General features: G+C 48.0%; 1 protein-coding gene across 6 annotated transcripts in view; it reads right to left on the bottom strand.

Annotated features, from left to right (window-relative positions):
- Positions 1-17,808, bottom strand: part of NRP2 (neuropilin 2) — a 78,359-nt gene that overhangs the window by 22,572 nt on the left and 37,979 nt on the right. For all 6 annotated transcript variants that reach the window (XM_048953013.1, XM_048953015.1, XM_048953016.1 and 3 more), the window contains exons 8-12: positions 12,750-12,894; positions 12,127-12,476; positions 10,881-11,025; positions 7,082-7,198; positions 4,427-4,579 (exon numbers count right to left, since the gene is read on the bottom strand). In XM_048953013.1, the coding sequence (XP_048808970.1) occupies positions 4,427-4,579; positions 7,082-7,198; positions 10,881-11,025; positions 12,127-12,476; positions 12,750-12,894 (910 nt within the window). The remainder of the gene's footprint in view (positions 1-4,426; positions 4,580-7,081; positions 7,199-10,880; positions 11,026-12,126; positions 12,477-12,749; positions 12,895-17,808) is intronic.

The raw sequence follows: 17,808 nt of genomic DNA, 5'->3' as shown, positions 1-17,808 counted from the left end.
GAGTTTTGCTGGCAGCGCAGGGACAAGCACATAACCAAAGCCGGTTATGGCCCAGCCCAATGCTTAGCCCCAGCACAGCGCAGCCCAGCACAACCCAGTCAGACTCTGTGCCCTGGGGTCAGGAGGCCCAACCTCACTGTGCTGCAGGGACAAATGATGTTCGGGTGTGCTGTCCTCATGCAAATGTAGGAAGGAGAACCGTGCTTGGCTCTGTGAGATGCAGTCTGCACCCCACACCACAAAGCTCCCTCCTGCTTCAAAGGGGACAGGATATGTCCCCAAGGCATGAGCCCTGAGTGTGAGCCCTATGAGAGTGCAGACCCAGCCCAGTCCAGATCCATTAACACAAAGAAAACCTTTCTGCTGGGTTGGACAGAGCAGGATCAAGGAGTTCAGGCAGAAATTCTCATGGATTGCAGGAAAAATATAAAGTTTTTCCTCCCAAGAATCCCATGGGAAAAACAAAGAAATGGTAAAGGGTCACCACCAGCATAAAAACAACTCAGGATTTGTTTTCCTTACAAAATAAGCTCTTATGAAACTTCAGAGCACTAAAAACATTCCTCTGCTGGAAACACTTTGAAGCAAATAAACCTTTCCCTGCAGCGCCTGCAGCCCAAGGAGCAGCATTTTTCACCTTAGGGCCAGTGGGGCCACACCAGCAGCAGCAGCTCCTGGTGGGCTTTGCAGCCTGGTACAGGACCCAGCTGGCCAGGAGAGCTACAAAGCTCCAACTGCTCTTCCTGCATGCACATCTGTCTGAACAGCGCTGGGCTTACAGTTTGGCCACAGGTTTGGACCAAACAGAAAGCAGGGTGTGAAAGAGACGCAGATCTGTGGTGCCTTGCTGGGACCACAAGGTATTTGCTAAAGCCCTGCAAGAACAGAGGAGGGAGAAAGTGAGCAAAGCACACCTAATCCAGCTTCTCATAATGGCTTATTCATGTGGCACCACGGAGAGCAATGCAACTGCACCTGCCAGCTGAGGATGTGACCCAGGTCCTGCACACTCTCCTGGTGAAATTCAAAGAGCTGCCCAACTCACCAACCAGATTTATTTTCAGATCCTTAAGATCTTGACACCAATGGCACACTGCCATTGCATGTAGCAAGAGGAGGCGAAACCTGAACATGATGCTGCCTGAAGTTTGCTAGGTGCAGCAAAGGGGAAACGTTTTACAGATAGGAAGCATCTGAAAATCCATGGAGGGAAAAATTCTGGCAGCTTCTCAAGGGGGCAATGTAAAAGGGAGCAACAGCATTTTCCAGGCTTGCAAAGGGCAGGGCAGCAGCTGGACCCATGCTAGGTTTCTGCTGAGTGGGGCACTTTGGGTCCATGCTCACCACCAGGTCTCCAGCCATGTAATGGGAGCCTGCAGGAGAGGACGTGGAGCTAATCCATGGTGCGAAGGGCCCAAGGAACACAGCACTAAAAAAAGAAACGCAGAGCTGCCTGATAGAGTATCTTGGAAATAAAAATAGTGGAACGAGAGCAGGGGGTGTCTTCTCAGTCTCAAGAAGTAGTTCTCTGTGCCAAAGACAAGGAGGAATTGCATGCAGTGCATAAAATGAAATCAGGCGATATCTGAGGAATTCAGGCCTGTCTCTCAGCAGATTTTTCTAATCAACCGCCTCACAGAGGATATTTCAGCATGGTCATTTCCTTCCCGCCCCTCTCACACAGGCTGAGTCGGGGCTCCTCCTTTTATTATTACTTTTTCCCATTTAATTTTAATTTTTGTTTTGCCACTTTCAAAAGAAATAGAAACATATCCCACATGGTTCTTAAAGGCACAGCATATTTCCTTGCTACTGTGGAATGATCGCAGGCTCTGGCTAGAGCCGCACCTTTAAATGAGAGTAAATGGTGCTCCAGTGGCTTTGAGTTCCCATTGGCTTCTGCCCTCCCCTAAACCGAGCACAGCTGCTCTGCTTCACCCAACTGCTCACCCTGGGGTGGGGAACTCACAAGAAAAGACCACCCCGAACAAGGGCTTTTCATTCTTTGCTCCCTGGAGTCTGTGGATGAATTTTGTAAGTAGAAACAAAGTGCTGGAGGGAGCGTGAGGGGAAGCCAGGGGAAGAATGGGGGAGTGCGAACCAAACAATGCTTCGATTCTGTCCCCGCTGAGGGGCAAGCGCTGCCTCTTTTTCATGTTCCTTGGTTTTTTTGTTAAAAGCTATGCAGGGAGGAAAAAAGCAAATAGCTGTTTCCCTTTGTGTCTTGTCCTCTTAATTTTGTAGAGAAGGACCAAAGCCCTTCCGCAGTCCTGTGCTGTGTGGGCAAGGCAAGCACATGGCTGTACCCCTTGCCAACCCAGCCAGTCAGGAGGCTGTGTGGCCAGTGTCGTGACCACAGCTGCTCAAGATGTGACCAGAACAAGGGACACCCATGCTGCTTCAGAGCACAGCTCCGAGTCACTGTGAGCAGCTGCAAGCCTCCGGCAGCTGAGATGACTGGGGATCAGAAATTGCCACGCTCATAGCTTGTCTGCTGTGTTCCTCCACGGCCATGGGAACATCACTTCAGGCCTCTGGAGCTGCTGCCTCCTCCCCTCCCTCTGCTCATACAGATTGTGACTTCCTGACAGTGTCTGAGTGCCTGTGTGTGCCCACAGGGACACCCCACTGCAGGTCGCAGTGCAGTGAGGGATTGCTCTCTGTGCTGGCACCAAACCAGAGCGCTGAACTCAGCAGGAGAAAGGTCTCCTGGCTGAAGGGATTGGGGTCCTGCAATTCGTAACTTGTTAAGGGAAAAGAAAGGGTAGGAGAAGGGTAAAATCCAGAACCGCATGCTAAGATGTCTGATGCAGCACCAGCATACACTCACAATCTTCTAAGAAACTATGGCCAACTAATTGTAGGGAGACTCGGGGGAGAGGAAATGAAATGAAAAATTGAGTCTGAGTTATAAAAATAAGTAATTTTTATCCTACTTGCAGGAGGCTTATATTAATTAAACATTATTACAACGAATGAGATGGGGAGGGTTATTAAGTCTGGGGCTGGCTGTAAGTGTTCTCTCCAGTTGCCTGAGGCTCCACTGATCTCCAGATATTAATCTTCTAAAGCACTCAAATGCTGAAGAGATAAACACTTGAAATATGAAAATGTTTTTCTCCATGGCAGACACTGTGACCCTATGTCACACCAAAGAATTTGTCAGATGTCCATATAGGCTGTGCTTACGGCATTACTGTGTCTCTTAGAAAAATGCTGGGCACCTCAGGATCCAAAGAGAAAAATGATGTGTGCGTTTGTGTGGGGGTGATTTGTGTGTGGAGATGTAGCAGATTCTCCTCTTCCCATATGTTTCTGGAATACATATTTTCCTCTTTAGCACTGCCTACCAGGTGTTGGCTGCACGGCTTTCCAACTGGCTGCCAGCGCTGCCAATCTGGCCAGCGCCTCTGCCAGGTGGCTAACAGGTTCGCCCGAATGTTTGCATCTCCAGACTCAACCTCACCGGGGTGACTGGGAGAGCTGGGAGGAGCCTGAGGCACGCACAGCTCCCTGGGCATGCGGTGTGCTGACACTGGAGTCACCGGGCACAGGGCAGAGCTGAAGACCAGAACATCAGCCAGCTCTCCCTGATGGAGCCTTGGGTTTCATAAGCAACGAATGAATGTGAAGAGATGTCACAGTGCCACAGGCTACTGTCACATGGAAACCAGAAAATGTCCTTCACGCAACTCATGCCACAAAGTTGAGAACAGTAAGGAAACAGCACTAGTCCCAGAGCAGCTTCAAAGACGTGAAGCTACAGAACGCCATGCGTCAACCACACTGCCAGAGGCAGGCCCCTTTCCAACCCATGCCAACCCATCTCAGTGAGGTCCTCCATAAATTAGGCTCAGCCACACACATGCAAATCTTCTGCTTTCAAAGCAGAGAAAAAGAGCAAAAGTCAAACAGCAAGTAGCTGGCATATTTCTGCATTCTTAGGGCTTACATCATCCTTCACTGAGAGGAGGCTGAAATTCAGCCTATGCATGCCCAGAGTGCAGAATAGCTGAAAACTGTAGGCAAACCGAGCAACATATGGGAGGCAGAAAACACACCTCTAACAAAAGAGGAAGCGCATTCTGGAGAAAAAAACGTTTGGTCTTGTAGGGGACATTTGGATCAGGATGTGGAACAAAGCATGGACCAGCCTACACAGTCACTGGGGATTCAAAACCCAGTCTCTGCTTCAAGACTATCTCAAGAGGATAGTTAGTACAACTCAGTGCCAGCAGTCACAGTCCTATAAATAAGTCATGAACCCATAAAACAAAGCATCTGAAAGCTTCCACAAAAGAAAACATTCAGCTTTGCACAGCCTTTGCAACTCCTGATAGCTGTGCATAATCAGTCATCCTGTTCACAAGGAAAAAGGCCCATCAGCTCCCTCTTCCCTACTTCACTGTGACATTAATCATCTTACCAGGCACAGTCTCGGGACTTGGTTCAGAGTTGCCCATCCAGGTGCTTGCAGACTGAAAAGACCACGTGTAGCCCATTGCCAAGTCATGTGACCAACCACACAGGTCTTCAGGGGGATCAAAGTTGCAGTTGAAGTTTGCAGGAAGATGGAAATCTTAGAAAGCAAAACAGAAAGAAAACAAACTTGGATTAAAAACAAAATAATCCACTAAAATGGTTAGCAAGTCATAAATACTGAAGAAAGCACGAAATCTCACTCAGACTGATGCTTTTAACCTGTCTCACATTTCGTCAGCTCCAGGGATCAGTCTTAAGTTCTGCATCATGAAAATGCCCACACCACATCCCGCAGCTAATCCACCAAACTAAGCAAATATAAAAGCAAGCTCCAAACGCTTCTAGACTCCAATCAGCACCTTTTCTTCACCCCCCAGACTGGTCAAATATTAAACGCCTTCTTAAATGTCAGGGAGGAGTACTTCCTGAGTGTCCCTGTGCTCCTCAGTTCCTGCTCTGGCTCCAAATGGAGACTCTCAAGTGCTCCAAAATCCCAGCTCCTGAGTGACAGATCTAGCCACTTGCACCAGACGGGAGCTGTCTGTCAACGTGGCGAGCTGTCACTCATCGCTTCCTACCTTCTCATAGAAACGTTACCAGGGGAAATGTGGGGCCACTATGAGCTCAAGCTCTTGGATTCTGAGTGAAAGGAGACAGCCTCTATTTCTAGCTCTGCTATGGACTCACCACATGGTCTTTGGGTGCGCCCTTTAAGTTTTTAGCTGTGAAATAGGAGCAGAGCAAATTCCTCTGTGTCAAGAGCTTTAAAAGCTCTGGAGAGCCTCCCTGCAGAGACAGGTCTGTGGGCAGGAGGGCACATGCCAAGGGCTGCATGTAGCAGCGAGGCAGCTGCTGGCTCCCTCAGTGGGGGAAGCAGCCATAAGGCACGGAGGCTGCAGAGATGGCCTGAGATCATCCCAAGCACTCAGCGGACATGCACGTCAGAGACCAATTATAGGCTGGGTTTTTCCTGAGCAAAGAGGAAGTTCTAAATTACAGTGCCAGCAAACCGAGCGATATCCAGAAGGAGGTGAGTGACTCAAGCGATAGGCATCAGGGAACTTTGCTGTGAGGGGCACAGAGCTTTCTTTCACATTCTCATTTAGAAATAAAACAATGCAGATCATGGATCCTTTTATTCCAACCTAATCTCATACCCTGGAGAGCAGCATTGTTTCTGTTTGGCTGTCATAAATCTGATTGTCGAGAGAAACACACTCATTGTTTATGAAGTATGAGAATGAAAATTGTTGCTAAATCTGAGTGAAGCTGACGTGGAGGCTGGTTCCTTGCTCCAAAGCATACTCCACTCCCTCTTGCACTGGACTTCACCCAGGAACCATCTTGCTGCATAGATTGTTACTGGCCTAAATTCCTCTCGGCAGCTTCCCAAGTGCCTCATTGGTAGCAGGGTAGCACAGGCTCATCATCGAGGCAAAGAAATTAGAATCAGGCCCTTTGAGCTGCTTTTGTAACTTGCATTTCCAGAACTGAACTACAGCAGAATCCCAGTGGGGGGGACGAAAAAGACAATTAATCTTCTTTTTTTAATTTATATATTTAAAAATCCATTAATTTTTTTCTCTGGGACTAGAAGATGCAGTAACACAAGTCCTAGGAACGATCTCAAAGGACAGCATTTTGTCATGAGATTTCTCATTGCGGTCTTTGCGTAAATGCCCAAGCCTCACTGCTGAGGCCCAGGCCCTGCTGCTATGCCCAGAGGTGTGCCTCTTCTGTACGCTGTGCTGTGCATCCAACCACACAAGGCTCTGCCATGCCCTCCCTCTTAATCTGATCTTTTCCAGATTTAGATGCTCACCCTGCCCTTGAAAGGAGCAGAAGGGTAAGATGTCTGTTTTACAGGTAAGGATCTGAGGCAGAGAGGACTAGTCTCCCTGTTGCATCAGCTCTTTACAAGCAGAGTACATAGCCTAAAACGTTCAGCCTCTTCTACAATCAGATGAGGCAGGCAAGCACCACAGATACCAAACCATCCCCCATATATCTGACAGCCATCTAAGAAAGGGGGGGGCAAAATGCTGCTTGCAGCTAGTATTTCACTCCTCCTGCCTGCGCAAGGAGCCCAGTCTGTCCTTCTAATTTTTAAGCATTTGATATTAAACAAGATGATCCTCACAAGACAGGTTGTCTTCAGTACACCTGCCTTCTCTGCATGTTGTGATTTACTCCCACGTTTGTGATCTCTGCAAAAGGAGCCCTTCATGACAGGCAGTCTGAATCTTTCCCTGAATCACCTTCTGAATTTATGACATGCAACCAGAAGGATCTGGTACAAAAGAGGGCCCTCAGTGAGCTGCTTCAGGTCATGTAAGGAAACTGGGAGAGCAGCTCTGTAAGTCTTATACCCTAGGGACTAAATTAGTTGCTATCTGTCTTGCTCTTGCATCCTTCCTTGATATAACTTATCAGATTTTGGGTAGGTTTTTTTTTTTAATCTCAATCTATTGCTAATAACATTACTGAAAGCTTTCCAGGAATCAGGCCCATATACAGGAGCAAATAGGAAGATAAGAGTGCTTTCTTAGCTCTGAAACCATCTTTTACTGAGATAAAGATGTACTTTCCTGATACATACCTTCCTCTTCTCCACAGCTATCACCACACTCAGTTGCCTCTTCATCAGTTGGGTATGGGGTGGTGGTCTCTTCGCTCTTCAAAGTGGGCACCAGTGTCTCTGCAGTGGGCTTCACATCTGCAAAACAGGGAGTAGAGATGCTGTGTGCAATAGGTGGTACAAGAAGGCCAGGTAATGGGAAACAAAGCAAAAAGTCTTTTTCTCATGTTCTTGTAATGGCAGGAAGAGACAGGACAAGAGTACCACAAAACTTCCGTACGCTACAAATGTCAGTGTGGTTTGAACTTGGTGTGAACTGGCTGTTTCCATAGGGGGGGTTCCTTTGATTTAGAGTCCCTGTTGGACAGTGCTCTCCTCCAGACATACATGCTACTTTCTTTCTTCATTTTTTAATCTACACGGGTGTTGGCAGTCCTCTTGGCTGTAGTTACTGGATAACAGAGATCACAGGCAGAACATCTCTTCCTTTCATAAAGGCATATGACACACGAAAAACACACACGCAACATTCCCACCAGTTGTGCCAATTTATAAAACAAGTCACTCAAACCCACAAATGACGTAACCACAAGCGGACCCAGAGAATCCCCTGGTGTGCTCTGGCTCACTGCAGAAAGCATCTGGTTTCACACTCCAGGCTCCTGACTACACTTTTAAAGTGTCTCTGTCCAATCTCCCTCTCTCCAACATGGCCTGTGTGAAACAACCTCAAAGCAGGTGTCAGGGGAAATTTAACCAAGAAAGAGAAGGATATTAAGATCAACAGTAAACGACATTAGATTCCAGCAGGCTCTCCTTTTACGGGTGCGCTAACTGGAGTACAGCAGCCTTTATTCTTTCCTCTTTCAAAAAGAGGCTGCTTTGCTCACTTGTGTGTGATTGTGTTGCTTTGTCGGCACCCTTCAGGATATCATTTAATAAAGCCAGAAGCAGGAGGAAATGGCTAAATACATTGAATATTTTCCATAGGCTCCTTTCTGCCCTTTTATTTTCCTGTTATTAAACATGCTGCACAGAGACTCAGGTTTTTTTTCCCTTTTTTTTCCCGGTGGTTGTCTTTTGTTCAAAATAAAATACCAAATAACCTCAAAGTCTTTTAATTTGTAAGTTCAAATTTGTTACAACCCCATAAAACTCCAAACACAACCAAGAAGCAAATTGCAAGCAGCCAGGCACAGAAAAATGTCATAAAAAAGAAGGAGGGTGAGGGGGAGAAAGCAGCAGGTGAAGGCAACGTATCAAAAGCTGCATGTTATTTAGAGCCGGTACGTTTTTTAGGTTGTTGTTCTTGTATATTGAGATTTATAGCTGAAATGTGACAATGTGGAAGGACCTTGAAAGCCAAGTCCCATACGGGATACAGATGCTGAGAGGATGTAAATCAGCAGTGTTGCATTGCCCCAAACAAGCCGCAGAAATATATCTTGAAAAATCAGTTACCATGGCAGAGCCGCAACAAGATGGTTACATGAGATAATGAAAATAGCAGGGAGGACAATGCGACGTGTGAAATGGAAAGTGAAAAACAGTGGTCTCTTGCTCGCTTTCTCTCTCCCTGGCCCAGCAAGTGTCTGTGCAACTGGTGGTAACGGATGATCAAAATGCAAAGTCACCAAGCAATTGAAACCAGATGTTTGGAACTTCAAAGGAGAGAAAACCAGCTGCAAGTGAACATTCATCAATCTCCACTCTTCAGAGGAAAAAAATTGGCAGGTCTTTGAAAGAAGCCTATTGCAGACTGCTTGCTTCACTGTGTTTGAGCTACTAGCCAACTAGTTTACAGGCCTGGTTGCTGCCAAGTTACCTGGTTGATTCTGTAATTAAGATGCTCGTTGCTGATAAGAAATGAAAACAGCTGGGCAGGGCACACATTGGCTTTGGCCCTCATTTGAAAATATTCTTAATCAGCTTGCTTTAATCCATCTCTTAATCTTGTTTCCAAGCAAGTGCAATTGCCTGAGTCTTCACAGCCAGTTCTGTAACACGCCTGAATCCTCCCAGCAAAGGAGGGCTGTGTTGCCTGCATCAGGGACCGCATTTAGCATGCAGATAAAGCCATGGGCTATCTTTGCTCCCCAGGTTTCACTGGTGATCTAAACACTCTTTGTAACATGGTGAATCCACAAGATTACAAGCCCGGCTCTGATTACAAAGCGGAATGCTTGTAGATCAATAAAGCTAAAAAATATTTATGACTTGGCAGTTGTGTTTTAAACATTACAACGTGCAAATGATTAGACAGCCACACTGGGAAATGACCATAAAGCACCCTGCCTGGAAAAAACATCGGCTGTTGCTGCTGATACTGAAATTGAACACGGACACAGCCATAAAAGAAAATTTGGACTAAAAATAGGACTAGAAATGGAGGAAGTTGCATTTCTTAGGCTTTTTAATCTGAGGGAGTGCTGTGGAGGGGCTGACACGGACATGGTCAGAGTAGAGCATGGCATCGGGGTACTGGGGTGTGATGCATGTGCCAGCAGTGGGCCAGAGATCTGGCAGCCAGAAAACGCCCGGGAGCTGCGGGAAGCAGTGGTGTGGGGGCTGCCCAACCGCTTCTTTGCAGAGCCTCAGCTCCCACTGCTTGCACGGAAGCCTCTGTGCCTGTCATCCCAAAGATGTCATAAGGTTTAAATTAAGTTTTAATATTGAGGTTTAGATTGTCTACAATATATTTGCAGTCCAGGGAAAGATTTGCCGTAGATTTCAAAGGTGACAAATTATCACTGTTAATCGTGTGTATATGTGTTCTGTACTTGCTGCTAACGTTTGTAATGCATCACACAGAACTTCACAGGAGGAAAGGCTAGTAACCACTACACAAAAGGCCGGAAAAAAAAGCTCTGCGTCTTTTAAGCTTCTAAGAATGGGAATTCTTGTAAGAAAATGCTTTGTACAGATGTGTTTATCAAATGGAAATCATACCTCTTTATCGCTGACATCTGGACACCAGATTTAGATTTAAGCGGATTATTAAAATAATTAAAAAAAAGAAAAAGAAAGGACCACTAGCCCCTGGCACTGAAAAGTGTCAGACACAATGAACTGTTGGGTGCATTTTTGGCTTTTGGGGATGAAACTGAGGAGCAATCAATCATGACTGAGCCTTAGAGGGGTCAGAGGCACAGCCTCTATTGATCCCAGTGAGTGTGTTAGACAGTTTTCACTTCTGCATTAAAAATAATGGCATCTGCAAGATGTTTCACTTGTGAAAAACAGGTGGGCAAAAAAAGTGAACAAACTTCCCTGTTCTTAGGAATGTTGTAAAGCTAACTCCCCAGCCTTCTCTGCAGTAGGATTTCCACATTGGGTTTGATGAGAGGGATAGCTCTCTTTTCTTAGTAAAGCCTTATTGGGGCAGCTCAAGATAGCTGTAGTAGTCCCAGCACTCCACTTTTGTGCCTCTGCTCCTCTTCCTACATTTTTGTCTTATTCATTTGGGTTGAAAAGTGCACATATTGTCTAACTAACACTGGGAGTGCAAAAGCCTGCACAACACCCAGATAAAAGATTCAAAAGGAGTAGAGGAGAGGCAGGGGTAAATCCCACATGTGGCTCCTTGGGAAAGCTTGAATTGGCATTCAGGCATTGCACTACATCCCACTTCAAGGCCAGCCCCAGACCTAACATGCTTTTAAGACGGAGGAAAAAAGATGGGCTCATGCCACTCCTGCACTCATGGCTCCCTGCCCCCACATGAGCCTGAGGTGGGTCAGCAGGGAGAGAAATAACCTTACCCTTGTCTTGCTGGCTCAGCCCCTTTCACAACCAGTGGGTGAAAGCAGAGGTGTCCTACCTGTCCAGTCACATCCCAGCACTTCCAGACGCATTCCTATTCCTGCTGGGGACCACCTTTCTGGGTGCACTCGGACGTACTGGGCAGGAACAGGGTCAAACCTCCGGATTTCAGGGATATCATAATGGATGTTGCCTTCAAAGAGCTGCAGAGAGAGGATAAGTTCATGACACATACATCCCACCTGCTCTCCACCAGCCCAGATATACGGGTCTGGTAGGACACAGCCATGATTTGAAATAGTTTAGCTGTTCAACTGCAAGGCAGTGAATACTGCTGAGCAGCAACTGGGCTGCTCCTCCTCAATTTCAAGAGGACCAAATAGGCTGTTTCCAAGAAATTTGCATGATCTCCCTTGGCCTCTGCTTCATATCCAGGGACTAGATTCTGATCCAAGCCTCACCAGGAAAGCGTGTGGAACATCCACTCACTTCATGTATAAACAAAATCAGATTTGTCCTTTGGCAAGTAAGAAAGCTACTGCATGTTCTAGGATAGTGCAAACACTCAGTTTTCTGTACAGTTGTAAGTACTGCCGTTTTTCAGCATGAGTGCATGAACTGAAGTCTGTGGAGAATAAACACAGGGCTATAGATAGCATCAGGTCTTCTAAAACTCGTTTTTATGACCAGGAAAAATTAAAACATACCTAAACTTTCAGGAGCAGATGAGTTTGCATAAAAACAAAATTCTTGGCAGTAGCAGAGAATTCATTTATTCCTCAAGCCCCCTACCACCCCCACAATACTAAGCAGAAAGATTATGGCTAGCTCCAACAACATGGGAAAATTACATGAGATTTCAGGCTTATGCTGGTGCGGTATAGAGAACTTAATATAGCAGATTTCCCAAAGATTGTGATTCGTTCTCCCGTTCCAGAGCTGCAAGACTGAACAGTAACATCTTTGCCTTTAAAATATGCAAATAGTTTGTGTCAAACAAAATTTGACACGTTATCTTGTTGGCTCTGACCTGCAGAAGCTGGAAAGAGCAGAAAATATTGTCCACATCCCCATGCCTGGTCTGTAGTGAGAAGTGAAGCTACTATCTCTCGGACTAGGTGGAACCTACATCCCCTCATATAGCTTAAAAGCAGAACCAGGGGATGCAACCTTTCATAGTGACAACTCAAATTCCCAAAATAACTGCAAACAAAACAAAAGCTAATTTTCAAAGACATCATCAGACAGACTGAAGATAGCCAAAAGCATATAACTTTTTTGCAGCTGCTCCAAGCAGTGCTTACCTTGGCCTGCATCGTTTTGGGGTCCTGGATGAATTCCCAGTCCTTTCCATTCATGCTGTAGGCTACCTTAAACTTCTTCACAAAGGAGCGGGACTCGGTGGTGGTCACGCTGTCCCCTCCGCGAGCCCCCTGGATAATGACACCTTTGACGTTCTTTGGGACGCCCAGGTCCACTTGCAGCCACTCCTCCCCAGGCTGGGCTTGGGGAATGCGTGGAAACCAGCCTGAACGGCTGCTCACCAAGCGGGCCATGCTGGGGGACCAGTCATAGCCTCTGATAGAAGAGGCTGAGATCTGCGAGTCAGGGATGAGGCCAGAAAGCATCCCCAGCAAGTTGGAGCAGGGTGAATCTGCAGGGAAAGAGAGGGTGTGAGCAGCCAGGAAGGAGGAAGAGGGCACTTGTGGTTTCCTCTGCAAGTTTAAGCTCTGCGCACTGAAGCAGCACTAAGTGCTTTCTCTTGCTTCCAGGGTCTGGGCCCTGGTTTCCCTAAGCACAGCTGAAGGGATAGGTGCCTCTGTGCCACCTGCAGTGCCACCACTGCTGCCCCAAACAGCTGTCACAGCCTGGGACAGAGTGCTGGAGGAACAGAGAGGAGAGCTGGTGGGAACAGGGAGATGCTCACCGGTGATGCGGCAGCCATACAGCTCCAGCCTCAGGGCAATGCCGTTGTGCCAGCTCTGGGGACGGATGCGCACAAAGCGTGTGAGCACTGGGCTGTGGATCTTGTTGAGAACCACCTCTGTGGCATCCTCATTGGCCTGAAACGTCTGCAATACAGAAAATACAAATATGTTCTCCTGTGGCAGAAAGAAATAACCAGGTCAGAAGTCAAAACAAACAACCTCAGCAGGGAAAAATGAGGAGAGGCTTTTCTGGGAAGGGCTGGCCTTTGGCCAGGGCAAGCCCCAGGGCAGACAGCAAGAGCTGAGCTGCTGGCAGGACTGGTGGTGGACTGAGGGACTCGCCCATCCTGACTGGACCTCACACTGAGCTCCACTGGGAAGCACCGTGGGGAAGCGCCGCACACAAGCAGCAGCAGGAGCAGGGAGGATGCAGCCCCTGCCCTGGGCACTGAGCTGCCATCTCAGGCAGCCCCTCTCCTGCTCCCCAGTGCAAGCACAGCCCTTCACAGAGACAGCTTTAGGAGAGAGTTTATGATCCGACATGATACAAAAAAGCTGTTGTCTTACCAGATGGCCGTAATCAATAACTACCAGATGGATGCTAGATCCACCCCTCCCTCCCATAACTCTAAGAGGCCGGGCAAGAACTAGGTAGCTGTGCTTCTGTTCCAGGCTATGGAGCCACGAGTGGAACAAAAGGAGGGAAAGAGAAGATACCCAATCTGAGGGCCATTTCCAACCCAGCACACAGTGCTAACGTTCCCAGACTGACGCTGCCCTCACTCCCCTTTACCTCATAGCACATGTGGGACAGTGACAGGGCTGTAGTAACGCCTGGCCTCAGCAGGAGCAACCTGTGTACACAGTGTTGGCTGGGCTCTTTCATAGTTTCTCACCCTGCATAAGACATTCTAAGCAAGGAGCTTTGCTAAGTTTATCTCAGAGCAAAGCAGGGGAGTGTAATCTTTGGCTCTGAGCTCCATCAAACAATTCAAGTGCAGATTCCTGTGAGTCAGGACAGAACAAGGGCAAGGCTGTACGCTGGTCTCCTGCCTCCAGTAAGAGTTAAGAAGCATTTTTAAGTGTCCTATTGCCCAGGGCCACAGGCTGCTCTCCTCCAAGGCTCTCGTGCCCTGTGGTGGGCAGGAGGTGTTTGCAGGGACTGCACTGGTGCTCGCAGCCCCACGGCAGCACAGGGTCCTGCCCAGGATGGGGGTGTTCCTGCCAGGACAGGGCATGCCCATGGAGGGCTTTGGTAGCGAGTCTGGATAGTAATTAGGATTTGGAGTTGATGTGAACTTCAGCAGAAATGCTAATCTGGAGATATACATCATGCTGTTATCATTCAGCAACACAGCATGGTTTATGTGCTTTTAATATCCTATTTTATCCCTTTTGACCCCCACTTCCCATCATTTCCCTTGCTCAGCAGACATCAAATACCCTTTTTTCCAGCAGTAGGGCTGTCAGAATAGCATTTACTATGTACCGCTCCTCAGGCATGTGTGCAGGTCTTGTTATACGTGTGAGGACACACAACACACGCACAGGCTGAAAGGACACATTTCCACAGCACAGCCTCCAGCTCCATGTTAGCACAGTGGCTGACACACAACACCTTGCCACTGAACCTAACACCGGAGGACAGGAAATGTTTATCTGAGCTTGGGCCACAATTTTAGCCCGGGAGGAGCACCTCAGGCCAGCCCGAAGGTCCCCATGTCCCAGGAACAGCTCCTGGTGGCTGTGGCAGTGGGGGGAGCAGCTCCTGGCAGCCTCCCTTGCTTCCTGCAGCCAGCAGTCGGAGGGCTCCGCAGCCAAAGGTTGCATATGGACCAGCACGCTCAGCAGTTGCTGATGAGGTTTGCTGCTCTTTTTGGTTTAACATATTTGCAGCTTTGTTCTTTTTTAGCTCAATTCACACATATGAGCATCAGGGGCCAGAATCCAAATTTACACCAATGTAATTTGTTGCTGATTTCTGCAAAGTCAAGCTTGACAGGAAGCAGAAGCGGGACCGAGCCCAGAAAACTTTATCACTACCACACACATTGCTGAAAGCATCTCTTATGTGACCTCAGTCCCAACCACCTGCTTCCAGGAGAGCACCCTCAGCTCTGCTTTAGATTTCTGGATCAGTGATTTCCTCCAACTGGACTGCATTCTTTAAGTGACATAAATCCGAACTGTGGCCATGATACCATGTGCACCAGAGCAGAAGTGCCACCCAACTCCCATCTCCAGTCCTAGCCATACCTTGTTTCTGAAAAGCTGATGGTAGCAAGTCACAGCTTTGTACCCAGTTCAGCACAGCAGAGAGAAGCCCAGTTCTTGGAGGACAGGTGCTCAGTACAGCTGGAGCACCTCTTGCATGCCTGGCCTTACACCTCTTTCCCACTGAGGACACACCGCGCACATGCAGCTCACTGCATCACTGACCAGGGCCTGGTCCTCAGCCTGTGGATTTGCTGTTCCCAGAGCTGAGAGAACTGTGGAGAGCCCCACTGACTTGAGCAGGCTCCTCATCCTGCCTCAAATTAGCACTCGCGGCATGGGAAGAACTAGCAGGAAAATGTGTGAAATTCGGAGCGCCAAGAAAGAAAAGATTTCTTCCCCCTTACCAAAATAGAATGTTGCTATTCTTCCCCTCCTAGCTGCTTTCCTTCCCACTCAGCACATAGCTGGAGCCAAGTCTTTGGATGGTGTAAATCAACATACTGCCATCGAAGGATAAGAAGTCACAGTAATTTACACCAGCAGAAAAAAAACCTGGCTGCAATCTAGGGAAATGGGCACGCACATTCAGCAGCGTGCACACGCAGGCGCACGCATTCGCTGACGGTGACAGAGCCAGAAGACGAATGGGAAAACCATTAACAAATTAAAAGTACCTTCCAAGAAGCAGTCAAGGGAACTCATTTTCACCGCTGCATCAGAAAGCCACCAGTCTCCTCCCCACATACTTTATGTTTACGTTTTAGTCCAGCCAGCAGGTCTACATGTAAAATTAAATTGATAATCAATGAGCAGCAACCTGCTTAATTAATTTGCTGCAGAAAGCAAGAGGCAGGAGAAGCTGCAGAGGCTGGAGGAGGGCTCTTACCATGTTTCTCACCATGCGCACACATCTCCCAGCAGAACTTAGGAGTTGTGTTCCTGATGCTCTGCAACTGTCCCAGAGTGATGGGAGCATTTCTGAGCTGCATTAGTGCCAGTGCGCACAGGCACTGCCAGTGCCAGGGCTTGGAGTGAAGGACAAATGGGAGACAGATAGGCCCATGCAGGCAGAGGCAGCAGAGCAGGCAGCGGGAATGAGGTGCCCTCTCTTTGCTGTATTTACAGTGCTGCTTGGCCACTGTGAGATTTCTTGGGGAGTGAAAGAAAAAGGGGGGAGGCAGACAAGAAGGCCAAGGATGGCAGCAGCCCTGCCTTCATCTGTTTGTATATGTCATCTTGGACCCTCTAGATTTACGGCAGGATTATGTTACTCCCGTGGAGACAGAGCCTTGGAAAAGAGCATGCTAACAGGATTAGGCCTTCAGGATTTAGACAGAGAAGCATGAAGGAGAAAAGTAGGGGAGATTATTTTTTTGTCAGATAGGGAAGGCACAAAATGGGGTATGTTTGATGGTGGGAGGATTCTGGCTCAAGAGGAAGGTGGATAGTCCGGGATTTATTAAATCCAGGAACAAGGAGTTAGAAGAAAAATGATACTTGGCAACACTGAACGAAGCACAGCCGCCTGGGCCAGGCGCAGCATGCTGGGCTTGCCAGCATGGTGCCTCTGAGAGGCTGCACTCAAATCTGAAAGCCACCAGGGATGGGAGGAGTGGTACTCTGCTAGCCTGCAAAGGAGATAGCAGGCCCAAGAACACAAAGCTGCAGCCTGGTTGGGAAAGCCAGGGCCGTAATTCTCCCCTGGTACTGCACCAAGGGTGAATGCAAAGGGCTGCTTTTCCCAAAGCCTGGCGGCTTTGTACTGCTGTGAAAGCAGCAGAAGCAGGCTGGGACCTGGGGATGCTTCTGGGCAAACTCTCTGCACCATGATGCCTCTGTGCAGAAGCACGTGTGGCTTTCTGGCTGATCACGGGAGCTTTACTTGAGATTTCCACAAAAAAGAAGCCAGGGCCTGAAAGGTTTTCTCTTCCTCCTCAGGTGAATAAACACAGGAGACCTCATTATGAACTAAAAGGGCAAAGGACTGCTCCTAAGGGAAAGCATGAGGGTCTCCAAAGATTAATCCTCACTATCCTCTACCAGGCACCGAACACCTCTAATGTCCCTGGCTCCATGCGCAGCTGAGGTACTGCTGAAGCTGTACGCAGTGATTTAACCTTCCTTCCTGCCTCATCTGAAATACCACCCAGGAAGGTTCACTGATAACAAGCATAAAGCTGTCAAAACAAGTAGGAAATTGAAAACGCACATCAGCTGGATCTTTCTGCCACTCCTCATCTATTGACTTGGAGTCTCAAAGCAAATGCTTCAGTTGCCTTCTTCCCATTCACACATAGGGAAATGGAGGCAGTGATAGCACCTATCTCAGCCCCCCACTACACAATCCCTGAGAGCTGAAATCTGCAATTACAAATGTGGGGAAGCTCAGACCACACGGAGACTGGAACCTGAAACCCTGCAATGAAGGAAGTGGATCAGAATGGATGAGCATGTTGTTTTCCAATAAAATCCTCACCACTGCATCTGCCTGAAGAAAATGGTCAAAAACAAAAGGGCAAATCCTGCCAGGTACTCTTTTCCTTTCTTGGGTTAAAGAAGGAGTTGTTTTTTAAAGATATTTGCAAATGGCCAGATAAGATCTTGGCACAAGCTGCAGGGCCAGTGCCTGGAAGATAACCTCAGGGGCCACTGACCGCTGGGTGACACTGAGAGGGACCCGTGCTGACACCACTGCTTGCACACAGAAACAGCAGCCCTGGCCCTGCAGGCTTGGGCACATTTACAGGGTGCCTGGTTCCCCCTTCATGTCTGTGCCCAGACACCCAGAGAGAGGTGACAAGCAGGAGCACTGCGGGTAGTGGCACAAAGAGAACCAGGTTT

Source organism: Lagopus muta, chromosome 8, assembly GCF_023343835.1.
Source record: "Lagopus muta isolate bLagMut1 chromosome 8, bLagMut1 primary, whole genome shotgun sequence".
In the NCBI taxonomy this organism is placed as follows: Eukaryota; Metazoa; Chordata; class Aves; order Galliformes; family Phasianidae; genus Lagopus; species Lagopus muta.
The sequence above is the reverse complement of the archived record's forward strand: the minus strand, read 5'-3'. Positions and strand labels throughout refer to the sequence as shown.